This window comes from Acomys russatus, chromosome 5 (assembly GCF_903995435.1).
Source record: "Acomys russatus chromosome 5, mAcoRus1.1, whole genome shotgun sequence".
NCBI classification, from domain to species: domain Eukaryota; kingdom Metazoa; phylum Chordata; class Mammalia; order Rodentia; family Muridae; genus Acomys; species Acomys russatus.
Genome location: NC_067141.1, coordinates 66,456,618 through 66,472,367, shown reverse-complemented (window position 1 = coordinate 66,472,367; position 15,750 = coordinate 66,456,618). Strand labels below are relative to the sequence as shown.

The window sequence follows — 15,750 nt, the reverse complement described above, 5'->3', positions numbered from 1 at the left end:
TCAAATCCTCCTCCTGGATTACCAAATGTCCCACTGCTGTAAATAGGGCTCGTCCCCATCGCCTTCTTGCCTCAGCACCTCTCTGACGTTGAGTATTTACGGAAACTCTCTCGCCATTCCCTTGTGACGGTCGCTGTAGTGCTGTGTGACTTCTGCTGTCGAGTCTATGCGGCTGTGTGAATTCATGCCAGTATTTCCAAGAACTACTCCAGAAGGAGGGTCTCAGGAGCCAAGGACGCTTGGTTAAAGCCTGTGGGTGACACTGCAGCCAGCCTCCCTGAAGGCCCGGCCTGGCAGCCTCCCCACGGAGTACTGGCATGGCTGTTTGTTTGTCTCATTCTTTTCAAGTTAAGTGTTTGCCTCTTGTTGCATGCTTCTGATATTGGAGGCCCTAAGCTGCGAATGGGCCTCCAGGAGCCACCTGAGTCCACAGCAGAGATGTGGCTTAAGAGGAAGGTGAATCAGCCGGAGGTGGTGGCGCACACCTGTAATCCCAGCACTCAGGAGGCAGAGGCAGGCAGATCTCTGTGAGTTTGAGGCCAGCCTGGTCTACAAAGCTAGTCCAGGACAGACAAGGTTAACACAGAGAAACCCTGTCTCTAAACAGAAAAGTAAAGTAAATCTTCTGGAGACAGGACCCGACTGCTTTCAGGCTCACTAGAGGTTTATTTAGCCTGTCATTTCCTCTTTGGAGAGGTTTTTTTGTTGTTTTTTTAAGTAGGAAGGGTTTTCCGTGGTGTTGAGAAACTTGTGGAAGAAGTGATCCTGTATAGCATGAGTGCTGTGTACTCATCTGGGTAGGACACGGTGGCCGCCATTGTCACGCCAAGCAGGGAAGCTCAGCTGGGGCTCTCTTGGAGACTGTGCCTCCTTTTGCTCTAGTTTGGCCTCTGTGAGGGTCTGTAGAGAGCAGCCTCCCTGGGAAGCAGCACAGACCACTGCAGCTGCCAAGGGCGAGGTGTGGCTGGGCTGGGCACTTCCTCCTGTGAATCACCGTGAGCTGGAAGGGGTAGTCAAACAAGACTAGATGTCACGCCCCCTTCTGTGGCTGACCCTCCCTTCCACTCATGCCTTCCTCCTGAAGCCCCGCGGGGCACCATTATCATCCAGTGCCCACACTGCCCTTTGCTCCCGTGTTTTGCCTTCACACTAACCCTTGAGAGTAGAAGGTCCTACTGTGTAAGTCAGGTCTCACAGGTCTTCGTGGCCTGTCTGTCCCACCCAGTTCTTCAGCTGTGTTTACATGCCTAGGCTCTTCCTCCTCCTGCCTCTCTCCTTTTATATCCTTCCTTCCTTCCTTCCTTCCCTCTGCCCCCTCCTTTCTTCTTTTCCTGTCTTCCCCTCTGTCCCCCCCTTTTTCTTTGTCTTATCCTCTCTCCTCCCTCCCCTCTTGCTCTTTCTTTCCTTCCCTTTGGCTGTCTCTTTCCTTCCCTCTCTCCTGTGACTAGATTTGCTGCCGGCCCCAAGGATGAAGCCTGCTGCTAGTTGAGAGGGAAACATGGCTGTATCTGCCCACAAGAGCCGAGAGCGGGTCAGTCGACAGACTAGATTCCCTATCTTGCTAGTGTTCCCACGCACATCCCCTCCTTAATTCTTCCTTGTGCTTCGAGAAAGAGAAACTAAAGAAATCTGAGGCAGGGGAGACGGAGAGGAAGGCGTGGTGGGATGAAGAGCGGGGGCTTGGAGCCCTTGAGCTTCTTCAGAACGGAACAGACAAGAAGGAAGGGCGTTGTGACTGTGCTGCAGGTGTAGAAAGAGAAAATTGCTTCTTTGCGCCACAGAATTCCAGTTTTACTGTCCTTTCTGGCCCCAGCGAACCAGCTCCCAACAGTGAACAGATACTTAGGGACAGAGCTGAGCCACCAACCATCAAAATCACATCACCAGGGGAGGGCATGTGGTTGTCACGGAATCTGCAGAGCCACCTCGAGTGCTGGTTTAGAATTCTGAGTGACAAGCTGCTGTGTGCCCAAACCACATTTCCTCTCCCAACTCTTGTTTCTAGGTAACCAGCAAAGACAAAGACCTGCACCAAAAGGTCCACCAGATCATTAAGGAAGACTCCCAGAAACCAAACCGTAAGTGCTGTGAGGTACAGGGGGTGGTGAGCTGCTATATCCAGCATCCCTGTCCCCCAGAACCAGACAGAATCAGCATGGCCTGGGAAGGAGACAGCCGGGACTTCTGTCCTCCCTCCGCCTGTTTCCTCTCCTTTAATTCCCTTGGACTTTGGCTGGACAGAGGAGTCAGCACTGGAGCTCCTTCAACACCCACGGGTTTCTGATCCCAGGGGGACACGCTGGAGGCTGACTGGGTGTGCTGCCGCCGCTCCCCCACTCCCCCACCCCCGCCCGCCCAGGGATTTCTGACCCCGTGCTCAGCTTTCGGATGTGCTTCTGGCTTCCAGGTTTTCAGTCGCATTGTTTGTTGTCCATGCTTGCCACTGCCTTTGATCATAAGCTTGACATTGCCCTCAATTCAAACATCAAGGCCTTTTAGTGTTAGGCAGAATGGTTTCAGACATCCCGACTCATGAATGAAATTCAGTCTGGTTTTGTGGAGTTAGGTCGGCCCCTAGTGGCCGGACACTCAAACTGCAGGTTGTCTGACTCGGTGCATATCCGTTCACACTAATTACAAAAAACCGTGAGTCTTAGGAGCTTGTCAGTCTTCAACGTGACTTTTCAGAGCCTATCTCTTGCAGCCATATGCCAATTACAAATATGTAGGTCAACATGATCCTGGATACAGAAAGGGTTGTCCCTAGCCCCACGCCCTCCATTCTGTTTTCTTTCTCTCTAAAGAAGTCATTCATTCTTTTCAGACCCAGACAGACAGGTCCACCTTGTTGTTTAGGACCCAGTGAGATGAGGACCAAGTGTGGTATGACAACCAGTCTTTACCTCAAAGCATCTCATTTTAGTGAGTGAATGTTGTTTGGTTTATTCAGAACAGTAAGAAGAGAACCAGGCTGGGTGTGATGGTGCACGCCTTTAATCCCAGCACTCAAGAGGTAGAGGCAGGCGGATCTCTGTGAGTTTGAGGCCAGCCTGGTCTACAAAGGGAGTCCAGGACAGACAAGGCTACACAGAGAAACTCTGTCTCGAAAAACAAAACAAAAAGAAAGAAAGCAAAAAGAAGAGCACCATAAGCAGGCATGATGATCTATAGAACCCAAGCCCTGAGAAGGCTGAGGCAGGAAGGTCAAGTGCTTGAGGTCAGCCAGGGATAACATAGTGAGCTATATATTCTCTTTCCCTCCCTCTGCCCCTCGCTCTCCACCTCCCTCTTTCTCGTGTGTGTGTGTGTGTGTCTGTCTGTCTGTCTGTTTGTTTGTATGTGTGCGCCCAGCCAAAAAGAACTTTATGTATCCTGCTCTTTCCCTTTCTGATTCTGTCCTAGTGTCTGTCTGTCTGTCTGTCTGTCCCTCCCTCCCTCCCTCTCTCTCTTTATTTTTTGGTTTTTCAAGACAGGGTTTCTCTGTGTAGCCTTGGCTGACCTAGAACTCTCTGCAGAAGGCCAGGCTGACTTCAAACTCAGAACCACCTGTCTTTGCCTTCCAAGTGCTGGGTTTAAAGGCATGCGCCACCACGCCCAGCTCCTACTCTCTTAAGACAGATTTCTCACTGAACCTGGAGGTAGGCTGGCAGCCACCATGCTCCAGCTGTTCTCCTGTCCCCATGCCCTATTCCCCATCTACACACAGTGCTGGGGTTACAAATCAGATACAGCCATGAGGATTGGAGGGTTGAAAACTCAGGCCCTTATGCTTCTCATACAAGCATCTCTCCAGTCCTCAAGACTGTCTCAGAAAACAAAACAAACAGGCATCCTTTAATTGAGAGGAAGCCTGTCTGTCCACTGTCTACGGAGTTGTGCTTTGCAAGATCCTCAGCCAGAAGGGGTGAAAGAATGCTGTGATCCCAAAATACCATTTCTCCATGTGGAATCCCAGGCTCCTCAGCTCAACCTTTTTTTTTTTCTTTTGTTTTTGTTTTTAAATGGCAAAATCTTTTTTAAAGATTTATTTATGTATTACATACATATGTATGCCTGCACACTAGAAGAGGGCACCAGACCTCATTATAGATGGTTGTGAGCCACCATGTGGTTGCTGGGAATTGAACTTAGGACCTCTGGAAGAGCAGACAGTGCTCTTAACCACTGAGCCACCTCTCCAGCCCTCAGCCATGTTCTTAGATTGACAAACATTAGGACTGTAAAGTACATGAAAGGGGCTCACATGTCCTTTTCTTGGAAAGACCTACAGCCTGGTGACCAGAGGCATGCTGAGAACAAGTTTGCCTGGAAAGATGGCTCAGTGGGTAGAAGTACTCCCTGTGGAAGCCTGGAACTACAAAAAAACATGGGTTTAGTGCCACTCTTCTGTGTTCCTAACACCCCTATAACAAAATGGGAGGCGGAGTTGAAGACTGTCCAGGAAGCTTAGGGGCCAGCAAGCCTGGACCATGCGGTGCAGTAGCAGAAACCAACAAGGTGGATGACAAGAACCAACTCCCAGATTTATGCGCATGCCATGGCGTGTGCGTACCTACACCACCCCAGCAAGAAAGTGACAGGCTTTAGATATACTCCTTGACGAGCTCCTGCCTGGGCTACTGAGCTATCAGAGTGGCTGTGCTCTCCCACTTGGTCTGTATAGGCGTGAGGGGGGGGGGGCCCTTACAGGTGGCCATGGCAGGCAGGGAAGTGAACTTCAAAGAGGTGCGAATGAAAACTTGGAGCCAGCGCTTGAGAGGCAGAGACAGTGGGTCTCTGTGAGTTCAAGGCCAGCCTGGTCTACAAAGTGAGTTCCAGGACAGCCAAGGCTGCACAGAGAAACCTCCCCTCCCCGCCCCACCAAAAAAAAAAAAAAAAAAAGAGTGACATTGCCAACATGGATCAAACCTTTCAAAGTCTAATGCCGGGTGGTTTATTCGCCAGTGGGTTTGTCTTTTGTTTTTTTGTTTTTTGTTTGGATTTTTGGGGTTTAATTTGGTTTTTCGAGACAAGGTTTCTCTGTCTGACAGAGCCCTAGATGTCCTGGACCAGGCTGGCCTTGAACTCACAGAGATCTGCCTGCCTCTACCTCAAAGGTGTGTGTGCCACCACGCCTGGCTTGCCAGTGTTTTTAAAACCAGTATAATTTAAAAAAAAAAAAAAAAGTATAATTTGAAAAAAAATTTCCTGGTGTACAATCCCCAATGCACAATTACACTGAAACTCAACTCAGAGCATATGTCGTTTCTTCCAAGATGGGGTCTGGAGATATATTAGCTTAAGGGCCTAGGGAAGAGTCCAGCCTGGTCTCGGTCATACAAACAGCGTAGAGGTCATGTGGGCTACTAGCCACCTCTGATCCTGGTTATGAGAGCTTGAGGGAGCTCCTGCCTATACGGATAATGTAAGGGTCATTTAGACTATTAGGTGTCTCTGGTCCTGGTTGAGGAGGCTTGGGGGAGCCCCTGGCTGTACAGGTAATGTAAGGGTCATTTAGATTACTAGCTACCTCCAATGCTGGCCCAACAAATATTGCAGATCACCATCTGGATGGAAAAACAAGTTTCACTTATTTCCCACTGGGAAGACAGTCCTGCATGTTTAACATTCCTGCTTTCCCTACAGATCTGAGGGTGTAAGGGCCTTTGTGCTGTGCTCCCAATACACACATGGGCCTCCAAGAGCCATAGGCCAGTCACCCAGCTCAAATAAACCCCTACAAAGTGCTGGTACAAGACCTCGCAGGAACTCCCTCAGCATTGGCTGTGACCACTTGTCTTTCTGTTGTCATAACCTATGGCACTAAAGAGGATTGTTCCTGAATAATAATGGATGCAGATCCTAAAAAGTCAGACAGTGCAAAACTGCAGAGTGATCCAGTGCCCTCTCCACACCAGGCCAGCACCCACCTGGGCATGCTCCTGCACCTGCAGATGCCCAGTTCATCTTTTCTAGGAACTCAAGATTAGTTTGTAACCTGGCATTGACCTCTGGAGGTCATTGGCAATTGTACTGTGTGTGGAAAAGGGCCTCAAACAACTGCTGCTGCTGCTGCTGCTACTAATTCTTCTTCTTCTTCTTCTTCTTCTTCTTCTTCTTCTTCTTCTTCTTCTTCTTCTTCTTCTTCCTCTTCCTCCTCTTCCTCTTCTTCCTCTCGTCCTCTTCCTCCTCCTCCTCCTTAGATTTATTCATTTATTATTTATACAGTATTCTGCCTGCAAGTGTGCTTACAGACTAGATCTCATTGTAGATGGCTGCGAGCCACCATGTGGTTGCTGGGAATTGAACTCAGGACCTTTGAAAGAACAGGCAATGCTCTTAACCTGTCCAGCTCCCGTGCCTCAAACTTCTTAAGCAGCTACATGGTGTTCCACAGTTGTCCAGAGAGGGTAGTTGGCCATTTAGTTCATCATTCTTACTGGGTCTCTAGTTCATCTCTTACCTTTCATATGAAGTAAACAGTGACTGACGCTTAGGACTGGAGCTCCTCATTCATTTACGAGTAGCTGGACAAAGATACCACAACAAGGAAACAGTAAGGCTACACTAAGCCTGTGTTACATCCTTGAAGGACTGAGAGGGCTTTGTCTGAAGGATGGGCAGCATGTGGCATCAGGAGAAGTCTGGCTGCAGAGCAGGTGGCAGCAGTGTCTACCCGAGAGGTCCTTATGAGAAGTAAGGGAAGGCTGCTCACAAAGCTGTTGGAAGCGCTCTCTCTGCTTTAGGCTAGAAAGGGGTGAGAAAAGTGAGGTTCCCTTCCCTTACCTCTAGCCAGGGTCCTGAAGTCTTGTTCTACCTTTCTGCCCCTCAGCTGAATATTGAAACAAGTACTAGCAAAATCAGATGAATCTTTGTATGGATTTTTCTCTAGTATAGGTAGCTTATAGGTTAAAAACCTTGAATTTCAGCTTCAAGTATGGTAAAGTATCCTAAAACAAAAAGTTCTATGGTAAAAATGTCTTTGGCTCTGAAAATGTTCTCACAAGTAGAAAAATTAAACACAAAATATGCACATAGCACCCCTCCTGGATTCACTGGGAGACTAGTTCTCAGCACAGGGCCACCCTCATATATTCACTATGTCATGTTAAGTCTAGTGGCAATGAGGAGGCACAGCCGCTAGAGGTCACCATCTCATCTTGGTTAGCCCAGGACCTGAGACCAAGGAAACAAGTTCTCCCTGTCCCACAACCAGTCAACAGTAAGAGAACCAATTCTTGTGCTGTGAGTTGCTTAGGGCAACAAAAGTACCTGTGGGTTAAACTGCTTCTCTGAGTGCCTCCTGGGACCTGACACCCTTTTGTTACCATGTAAATGAGATCAGTTGGGACGTGCCAGGGCTAGGGCTCCAAGGAGTGGCCTTGCTTTTAGTGATGCCCCATTTGACTCAGGCTAATGTTTACGTCAGAAGATGGCTACATGAAGTAAAGTGACAAAACATAAATCAGTGCATTCTCATTTGTCTGTTGTAGTGTATTTTTGTCTCCTTGGGGGAAATGCTAACCCATGAAAGTAGAGTTAATGATCTCCTGATGGCCGTGACCCTCAGGAGGGAACTGAGGAAGGAAGAAGGTTGCCAGCCTTCAACTTTCATCACTCGGTACCCAGTAGTCTTAGTTTAGGGTCAAAAGGTAAAGATTACTAAACTACACTGTGACAGATAGGACCCAGTGGAAGCCAGGAGAGGAAGGATGGGATGGGCTAAAGGTAGGGATGCCTTATAAGGAGGGGGCATCAAGTCGGGACCTCTAAGAAATGAGCTCTGCTGTGGATCCCCAGAGGCCTCCTGGGAAGCCAGGGGTTCAGTACTGAGAAGAGTTTGTCAAGACTACACAGCCATTAGTAGGTCAGGGGTAGAGAGGCTAATTAGAGTCCTTGACTGTTGATCAGAGTGTCGAAAAGTGAGCTGTGTCATGGGAGAGCATGTGTGTGGAACAGTGCACTTCAGACCTTGATGTGAAAAGAATCTTCTTGGCCCATGTCATGGTGCCAGTGCTCCCTTGGGAGGCCTAGAGAGGGACAGAGGAGAGCTGGCCATCACAATCACGCTTAGCGTCTGCCCTTGCCCACAGATGTGGAGAAGGGCTGCCACGTGATGCATATCCTGAGCTGTGTGTGCCTGAACCTCCGCTGGAACCTGAACAAGGCTACGCTGCAGCAGGTGCTGGAGCTCCTGGAGGACCAGAGTGACATCGTGAGCACAGGAGACCACTATTACACGGCCTTCTGAGCAGAGCTGTGGAGGAGGGAAAGGTGGCTTTATCCCAGGTTCTGCCCTCAGGCATTGGACAGACTGACATGTACATAAATCTCATAATAAATTTAGTCACTGGGAAAATAGGACTTCATTTCTGCTACTTGTGGTATCCCAGAGACAGACAGCTTTGATGCCAGTCATGACACACATAAACCCTCCTTGTGAACTCTCTGGCTGGACTTTGTGTCTGAATTCAGGGGCTCTGTCTTGACATCCTAGGGTAAAGGCTCTGGAACTGGAACACATCTGGAACTAGAGAGGCAACGGCCAGACTGCACTGCTGGAAGACTTTTCACACTCCAGGCTACCACATGCATCCCCAGCAGGCTCCCCTGGTGTGTTAAAAGCTCACAAAGGGCCATATCTCCTACAGTGATTAACACTTGCCTCTGGTTCCTGAGTTTCAGCACTAGCAGTGAGGGCTGCTGAGGTTTGCAGGTCGACCTTGGAGAATACAGGATCCCAGGCATGGCGTGGCATTCCGACTCATTTCCTTATAACTTGAAAGTTGTCTCAGAACATTCTCCTGTACTTAAAGAGGTGCCCAGCTAAATGTGTGGTCCCTTGGTGCCCTTGAAGATGGCAGGGGCTGTCAGCTATCTGGCTGATGGTGTTATTTTCAAGGTTGCCGCTGAGTGTGCAGGGCGTGCCGACACCATCCAGACGAAGGCTTGGTATGTGCCCAGACAGGTGACGGAGTCGTGCTTTTGCTCAGAATGACAAGGTAAAGAAAACATCTGAGCTATGGAGCAGGCTTGTTCCAACAGCAAATGGCAGATCCAGCCAGCAGAAATAAAGTATGGAGAAAGATTTGGAGTTAATTACAGTCATTTTGCAGAAGGCACATCTGTCTTAGTCTGCTGTGCTAGCTTTTGACGTAACAGTGTCTGGATGGCTCAGCTGGAAATCCCTTAGGCCCAGGAGCTAGCTGTCCCACCCTCCTCTGTGGATGAGCGGTTTTACAGTCATAAGCCAGAATTCCCGCAGGAGACCACTCCTGCCCTGGTCTCCTGTCACTGGACCCAGACCTCTGGTGACTCCCTATTAATAGGGATGACAGAGCCATCTTGACTTCCCTGTGCTTGGAAGGGTCTCAGCTGAATAGCTTCTGTGTGGCTTTCTGTCTCCAGGTCAGCAGCTGGCCTGTGGTAAATGACTATGTCCTGATCAGTAGAGCTTCTCGGGAGAGAGCCAGAATCAAGACGTAAAATGGGCGTGTGCTGGATAGGCCAACCCTCCGAGGATTCCTCTCCAAAGGGGAAAAACACGCACACAAATGTGAAAGCACAAATGCACAAGGTGTCCATCACTGCCTAATGTGCAGTGATTTATCTTTATATTTGAAGAAGTTAAATGTGAACCATACACACAGCGAAATTACTACATGGCCACTAAAATGATGGAGCAGATGGCTAGCTGCTGTTGCCATGGGGCAGTGCTCCCAGGAGATGTAGTGAGAGGAAAATCAAGTTGCAGGACTATTTGTGTGGTATAATGCCGTTGATAGAAAACTCCCTGTGTGTCTTCACATAATCAGCAGATGTGTATAGTGCAAGTCTGCACAGACACAGCTCACCATTTCCTCTTAAGCACTTGCTGCGTTTGCCTTCCAGGACACTAAATGCACCCTCTTCTTTACTTCGTCTTCTGTCTCCCCAGTTCCTAAGACTCAGTCTCAGCCCCAGATCCCATTTCTAGTTATCTGGTTCTTCGGGCATCTTAGCCTCATGGCTCGTGGGTCTTGTTGTTCGTATGCCGCCAGACTTCCCTGTTGGCAAGAGGTTGGGCCTGCCTGCCATCTTCACACTTCTGTATCTAACTTCAAACTGGCATCAGCTTTGGTGTCTGAGAGATGGCTGAATCTGTTCAGAGCCCGTCTCTGGATCACTCCAGCCCTTGCCTTGCCCCTGATAACCCCCTTTGACTTAGGAGATGCCAGCGCCGTTTCCAGACACTCAGGTCAAGGCTGCCAGTGCCTTTCTCACAGCCCACACCCAAACCTGTACAGCTACAGGTGGTCTTGACGCCTCCAAAAATGTTGCTAGGATATACTTGTCGCTCTCCTATTTCCACCTTCCTGGAGTATTGCCGGCACCTCCTCTCTCACTCTTTGCCAGCCTTTGCTCACATTCTCAGCAGAGCAGCTACAAGGGTCCTGTCTTGCTCCCACTCTCTGTGGCTTTGAGTCTTCTTCAGCATCTTCGCGGACAGCGAGCTCTGCCGTGTCTCACTTCATGGCGCTGTGCTCAGCCTTTATTACTTCTGTTGTGCTCCATGCACAGGAATGTCCTTGCCTGCTCACAGGTCTCTGCTCTTCTCCTTAGAGTCTCCATGTAACTCACCTTCTCCATGAGGCCTACCCCAGCTCTCTTTGCTGATTGTAACCAATTTCTGCTCCCCAGCTTTGTTCTGCCCACAGCCCTAGTTACTGCCTAACACACTCCAGATGTTTGCCTGCTTGCCCTGTTTATCGTCTGTCTCCTCAGCAGAGTGCTCCAGGAGGCTAGGGTTCACTCTTGTTTCCTGTGTCCCCAGTACCCGGGGCAGTGCCTGGTGTATCTTTCAGAAAGCCCGCTTATGTTTGTGGCTGGCAATTTTCCATCTCCTCATGTCTGCCTCTCCTGAGGGTTTCCCAGTGTTTGGGGATCTCTTCAGGCTGGGAGCACTCAGAATTAACATCCCCCACGAACAAACTCAGCTGGGGCACCTGGGGTATAGAGACTCAGATTCCCTTCCCTCGTCCTCAGAGATGTGGCTGTGTGCTGTCCAGGGTTTCTCTGCCCGGTCAAGTGCGGCCCACCCATCACAACAGCCCTTTTGAGATCTACCAGCATTCCTGCCCGGCATCCCTGTTCTCTGCATCTCCCAAGTGAAAGTTCTTGCTTTCTTGAAGTCTTTGCCTCGGGGTCAGTTTATGGGCAAAGCCCTATTATATCGCGCTCCCTGACTCATTTGAGGAGTGTTGCATGGATAGTCGTACACATCAGACGTTTCTAGAAATGCTCACCAAAGGCTGACCACTCTTGCCTTTGAAAAGTGAGATGCCAAATCCTATTAAATTAATGTCTTCACAAATCCTAGCTCTAAAAAAATAATAATAATAAATGGGCCTATGAGATGACTCAGCAGATAAAGGACCATGCTGGAGACCTGGGCTCAATTCCTGCAACCCAGGTAAAAGTGGAAGGAGAGATGCACTCGACAAGGTTGTCCTTTGACCTCCACATGTGTACTGTGACATGCACACCTCCATGTGCACGTATGCACACACACACACAAAAATAGTGCATTTAATATGAGAGGCTGAGAGGCCTGGCAGTGGTGGTGCACATCTTTAATCCCAGCACTCAAGAGGCAGAGGCAGGGGGATCTCTGAGTTCAAGTCCAGCCTGATCTATAGAGCAAGTTCCAGGACAGCCAGAGGACTACAGCGTGAAACCCTGTCTCGAAATACCAAAGGGGGTGGGGTGGGGGAGGGCAGTGTCTGGAGGGATGGATCAGTGGTTAAGAGAACGCACTGCTCTCCCAGAGTTCCATTCCCAGCAACTGCGTGAGGTAGTTCACAAACCATTTGTCACTCCAGTTCCAGGGGACCTAATACCCCTGTTCTCCGCACCAGCACCTGTGCACATGCCCACATAGATGCACATAATTTAAAATAATGATATTTCCCGTCCCCATCCACCAGAAACACGAGTCAACAAGCCTGGGAGGCCTTTCCCCCACAGCAGTGTAAGGACCCTGCGGAGTGGAGGGAAGGTCTCGGGAAGCCCTCGGAAGCTAAATACAGTTGAGCTTCTGTATATATAAAGACCAGCCAGAGCGTTCCCTGAGAAGGAGAGGCACGGACTACGGTCCTCCAGTTCTTGGTGTGTGCTCGTTTGGGGAAGCGTGGGTCCACACGTAGCTTATGGAGGCGAGAAGACAAATAGTGCTACTGTCTAGCCATGGGTCTGTGTGAAGAGCCGTGACTACCCGCATCTGGTAACTCCCACTGCTCCTCATTCCTCTAAGACACTTCTTTGTAATTATTTTCTTCTCTGATGGTGTGCCAGGACACTGGCCAAAAGAGCCGACTGGAATAAAGTCCATTTGAGTGTGAGGGCCTCAAGACGCAGTGCCAGTGATTGAAACCAAGCAAACTTCTAATTTTCCATTGGCAAAAGCATCTACACTCTCTTATTAATGTGGTTTCTCTTCCACAAGTGGCTTCTGCGAGACTACCTCAAAACATCTCTTTGTTCCCTTGCTAAGTTTATAAGAAGCCTATGGGAAACTCAGAGTATGAAGTGTCTCACCAGGGACACCAGACGCTGGGAAAAGGATGCACACGGCCATCCTGAGGGATGGTGTTCCAGGACACAGAGCTTTGTAGCGCAGTCTTCGATGCCTGCCATTCTCCTGGCAAAGGCCTGAATGTGAGCCTATACTCAGATCACTGAGGTGTGTCTAGTGCTGAACTTTAATCCAGCCTATTTCTACTGAAGTCTGTCAACGTATCTACTGCCTGCTAACCTCTGCTGTATCTATAAGGGCAAGTGGGCAAATCCCAGGGTAACACCAGGGTCTGTATTCACAAGAATTCCAAATCAGACCCCAAAGTTGTGTGTTGCGGCAAAGTGAAATGCCGAATTTTCAGTTGAGGTTGGAAAGAGGAAGCTTGAAGACCACTGGATGCTTTTGGTTGGGGATTGTTTTTCACACCTGTTTACTGTGTGTGTGTATGTGTGTGTGCGCGCATGCGCGCATGCACAGGCCATGGAAGGCTGCTGCTTACTGGCTTGCTCAGCCTGCTTTCTTATAGACTCGAAGACCACCAGCCCAGGGATGGCAGCACCCACAAAGGGCTGGGCCTTCCACATCAATCACTAATTAAGAAAAATGCCCTACAGACAGTCTTCTGGCTGATTGTATGGAGGCATTTTCTCAACTGAGGTTCCTATCGCTACGTCTAGCTTTTTGGAGTTGACTTTAAAAACTTAAAAACTAGCAGCACAGTGTATTACTAATAACCCAGAGTGCAAACAACCCAGTGTCTATCCACTGATGAGCAGAAAAATCTTACCCCTCTTGAATACCATTTCATTGGTCTCTGGTTTGTAACTGTTGCACCCAAGTAGATGCACCCAAGAAGATGTAAGGCCCATCTTCATAGTTTTTTCCAGGAGAAGGGCATGAACAACTGACCTGGGAACTGATCCAAATCTGGTGGCCCATGTTGGTCATGCCAGAACACAGGAGGCCAAGGCTAGATTATGAGTTCAAGGCCCTGTAGAGAGACTTTTAAAACACACACTGAAAATAAGTAAGTGAACAGGCATTGACAAATTACCCACTGAAGAGGCTGCTCCACTGTTAGTTCCCGTCAGTGGTGGATGAGTCAGCTACTCAGAGCTCACCCACCCTAAGACACCTGTAGTTTTCATCATGGTCCTGACAGATACGAATAACTGCTGGGTTGTTTTTTTTTTTTTTTTTTTTTTAATTGCATTTGTTTCTTGAATATGAGCAGACTTGAGCATCTAGACGCTCAGTGTGGATACCTTTAGACTAGGTTCTGCCCTGGACAGTGGCCATGTCTTCCAGCAGGAGCTGGGGATGGCCAGTCACCAGCCTCAGAAGTAACCCAGAGCACAGTCGGCATGGGTGGGGTTGATGCACAGCTGGAACAGGCATGTAGCTTTCAAAGCCCCAACTTGCTTCTTCAAATATTCAGTCATGTGCCCATCTCAGCCTTGATATGTGAAAACGTAACGCAGTGATGTGTGTGTGTGTGCACGTGCTGGAGCTCATGTGTGTGAATATGGGTTCACAGCATGCCATGGTATGCATGTGGAGGTCACAGTACAGCCTCCAACATCAAGCCAGATCTCTTTCACTGTTGTATAAGCCAGGTTAGCCGTCAAAGCCTCCAGCGATTCTCCTGGTGCCACCCGTTTCACCGCAGGTGCGCTGGAAGTGCGGAAGTACACTACCATGCCCATCTTTATGTGATTAAATGCAAGTTCTTACCGGGAGTGGTGGCACACTTGGGAGGCAGAGGCAGGCAGATCGCTGTGAGTTTGAGGCCAGCCTGGTCTACAAAGCAAGTCCAGGGCGACCAAATCTACACAGAGAGACCCTGTCTTTAAAAAAAAAAAAAAAAAAAAGGCCGGGCATGGTGGCTCACGCCTTTAATCCCAGTACTTGGGAGGCAGAGGCAGGTGGATCACTGTGAGTTTGAGGCCAGTCTGGTCTACAAAGCAAGTCTAGGACAGCCAAGGCTACAGAGAAATCCTGTCTCAAAAAAAAAAAAAAAAAAAAAAAGAAAAGAAAGAAAAATGAAAAAAAGAAAGAGAAAAAAAAGAAAAGAAAAAAGTGCAGGTTCTCACGCTTGTGTGGCCAGCCCTTTACTCACTGAGCCATCTCCCTAGCCTGGATGCTATTCTTTAAAGACAGGCTCCCAAGCTGGGATTGAACTCCCGATCCTCCTGCATCAGCCTCCCAAGTGAGGGGTTACAGATGTGCACCGTCATGCCCAGGTTTCCATGATCTCTTAGTACCAACCCAGACCTCTCTCTCATAGATGAGCCAGCCCTCAGACACTGTCACCAGTGAGATGAACGTGGGAAACCACGAATGCCTGTGGGAAAGAGCTAGTGAAGTGGGGAAGGGAGCTTTTGTTGTAGCAGAAGCAGGCTTAGCACAGCTGCCATCTGTGTCTCACAACCTACTCGCCCTAACAGGCGGGGTGCATTACTTGACTGGGTAGATGCAGCTAATTGCAGCACTGGGCACCACCCATTCTGATTGTCTCTGCTAGAAATTGTACCCTTGGGGCCAAGGGTCTTTACTTTTCATTCTGAGGACAAATGATGAATAAAGGACGTGAGGGAAGGGAAGGGGAGCTCAGAGCACACTTCCATTGTGTTCGTGGCTCTGCTTTCCAGAATAATGGCAGCGTTGCATCAACTCTGATGCCTTTTGTGTCACACTGGATCATGGACAATGAATTTACTAGATGAATGGCTACTATATTGAGTTGCTGACGTAGCTTTTGTTTGCCCATACTCCTTTGTAAGTAGCAAGCAAGTTTTACCTCAGGGATATTTGGTGTGGGGCTGAGTTGGGGAGTTCCTTGTGCAGACAGCCTGCGGGATGTTTCTTGGAACCCTGGAGCCTGAAGAGGGTTTCCATATAAGTGGACCCCAGGCAGTGCAGACTGGAAAGGCCTCTCTTATAGATCTGTGACAGAGGCCGGGATGGCAGAGGCTCTGCAATGTGTCTGAGAAGGGCGTGGCCTCAACCTGAGTCCTAGCTTCGGCTAAGATTCCAGGCCTAAATTTGCAAAGAAGGGGACCACAAGCCCTCTGTCCTCAAGGGACGTCAGGAACCCTGAGCTCTCAGCATAGGCTTTGGTCTCAGGAGGAGGATAGTCCTGTCCTGCTTTCCAGCTGTGTAATTCTGGACTCCCATGGAGCCTCAAGGAAGGGTGAACCCACTCCCATTATAGT

The 15,750-nt window shown here is 49.2% G+C and overlaps 1 protein-coding gene across 1 annotated transcript in view; it reads left to right on the top strand.

Annotated features, from left to right (window-relative positions):
- Positions 1-8,325, top strand: part of Stn1 (STN1 subunit of CST complex) — a 38,839-nt gene extending 30,514 nt beyond the window's left edge. Inside the window, exons 9-10 of the mRNA XM_051146749.1 lie at positions 2,006-2,078; positions 8,073-8,325. Of these exons, the coding sequence (XP_051002706.1) occupies positions 2,006-2,078; positions 8,073-8,230 (231 nt within the window). The 3' untranslated portion in view covers positions 8,231-8,325. The remainder of the gene's footprint in view (positions 1-2,005; positions 2,079-8,072) is intronic.
- Positions 8,326-15,750: the final 7,425 nt, after the last annotated feature.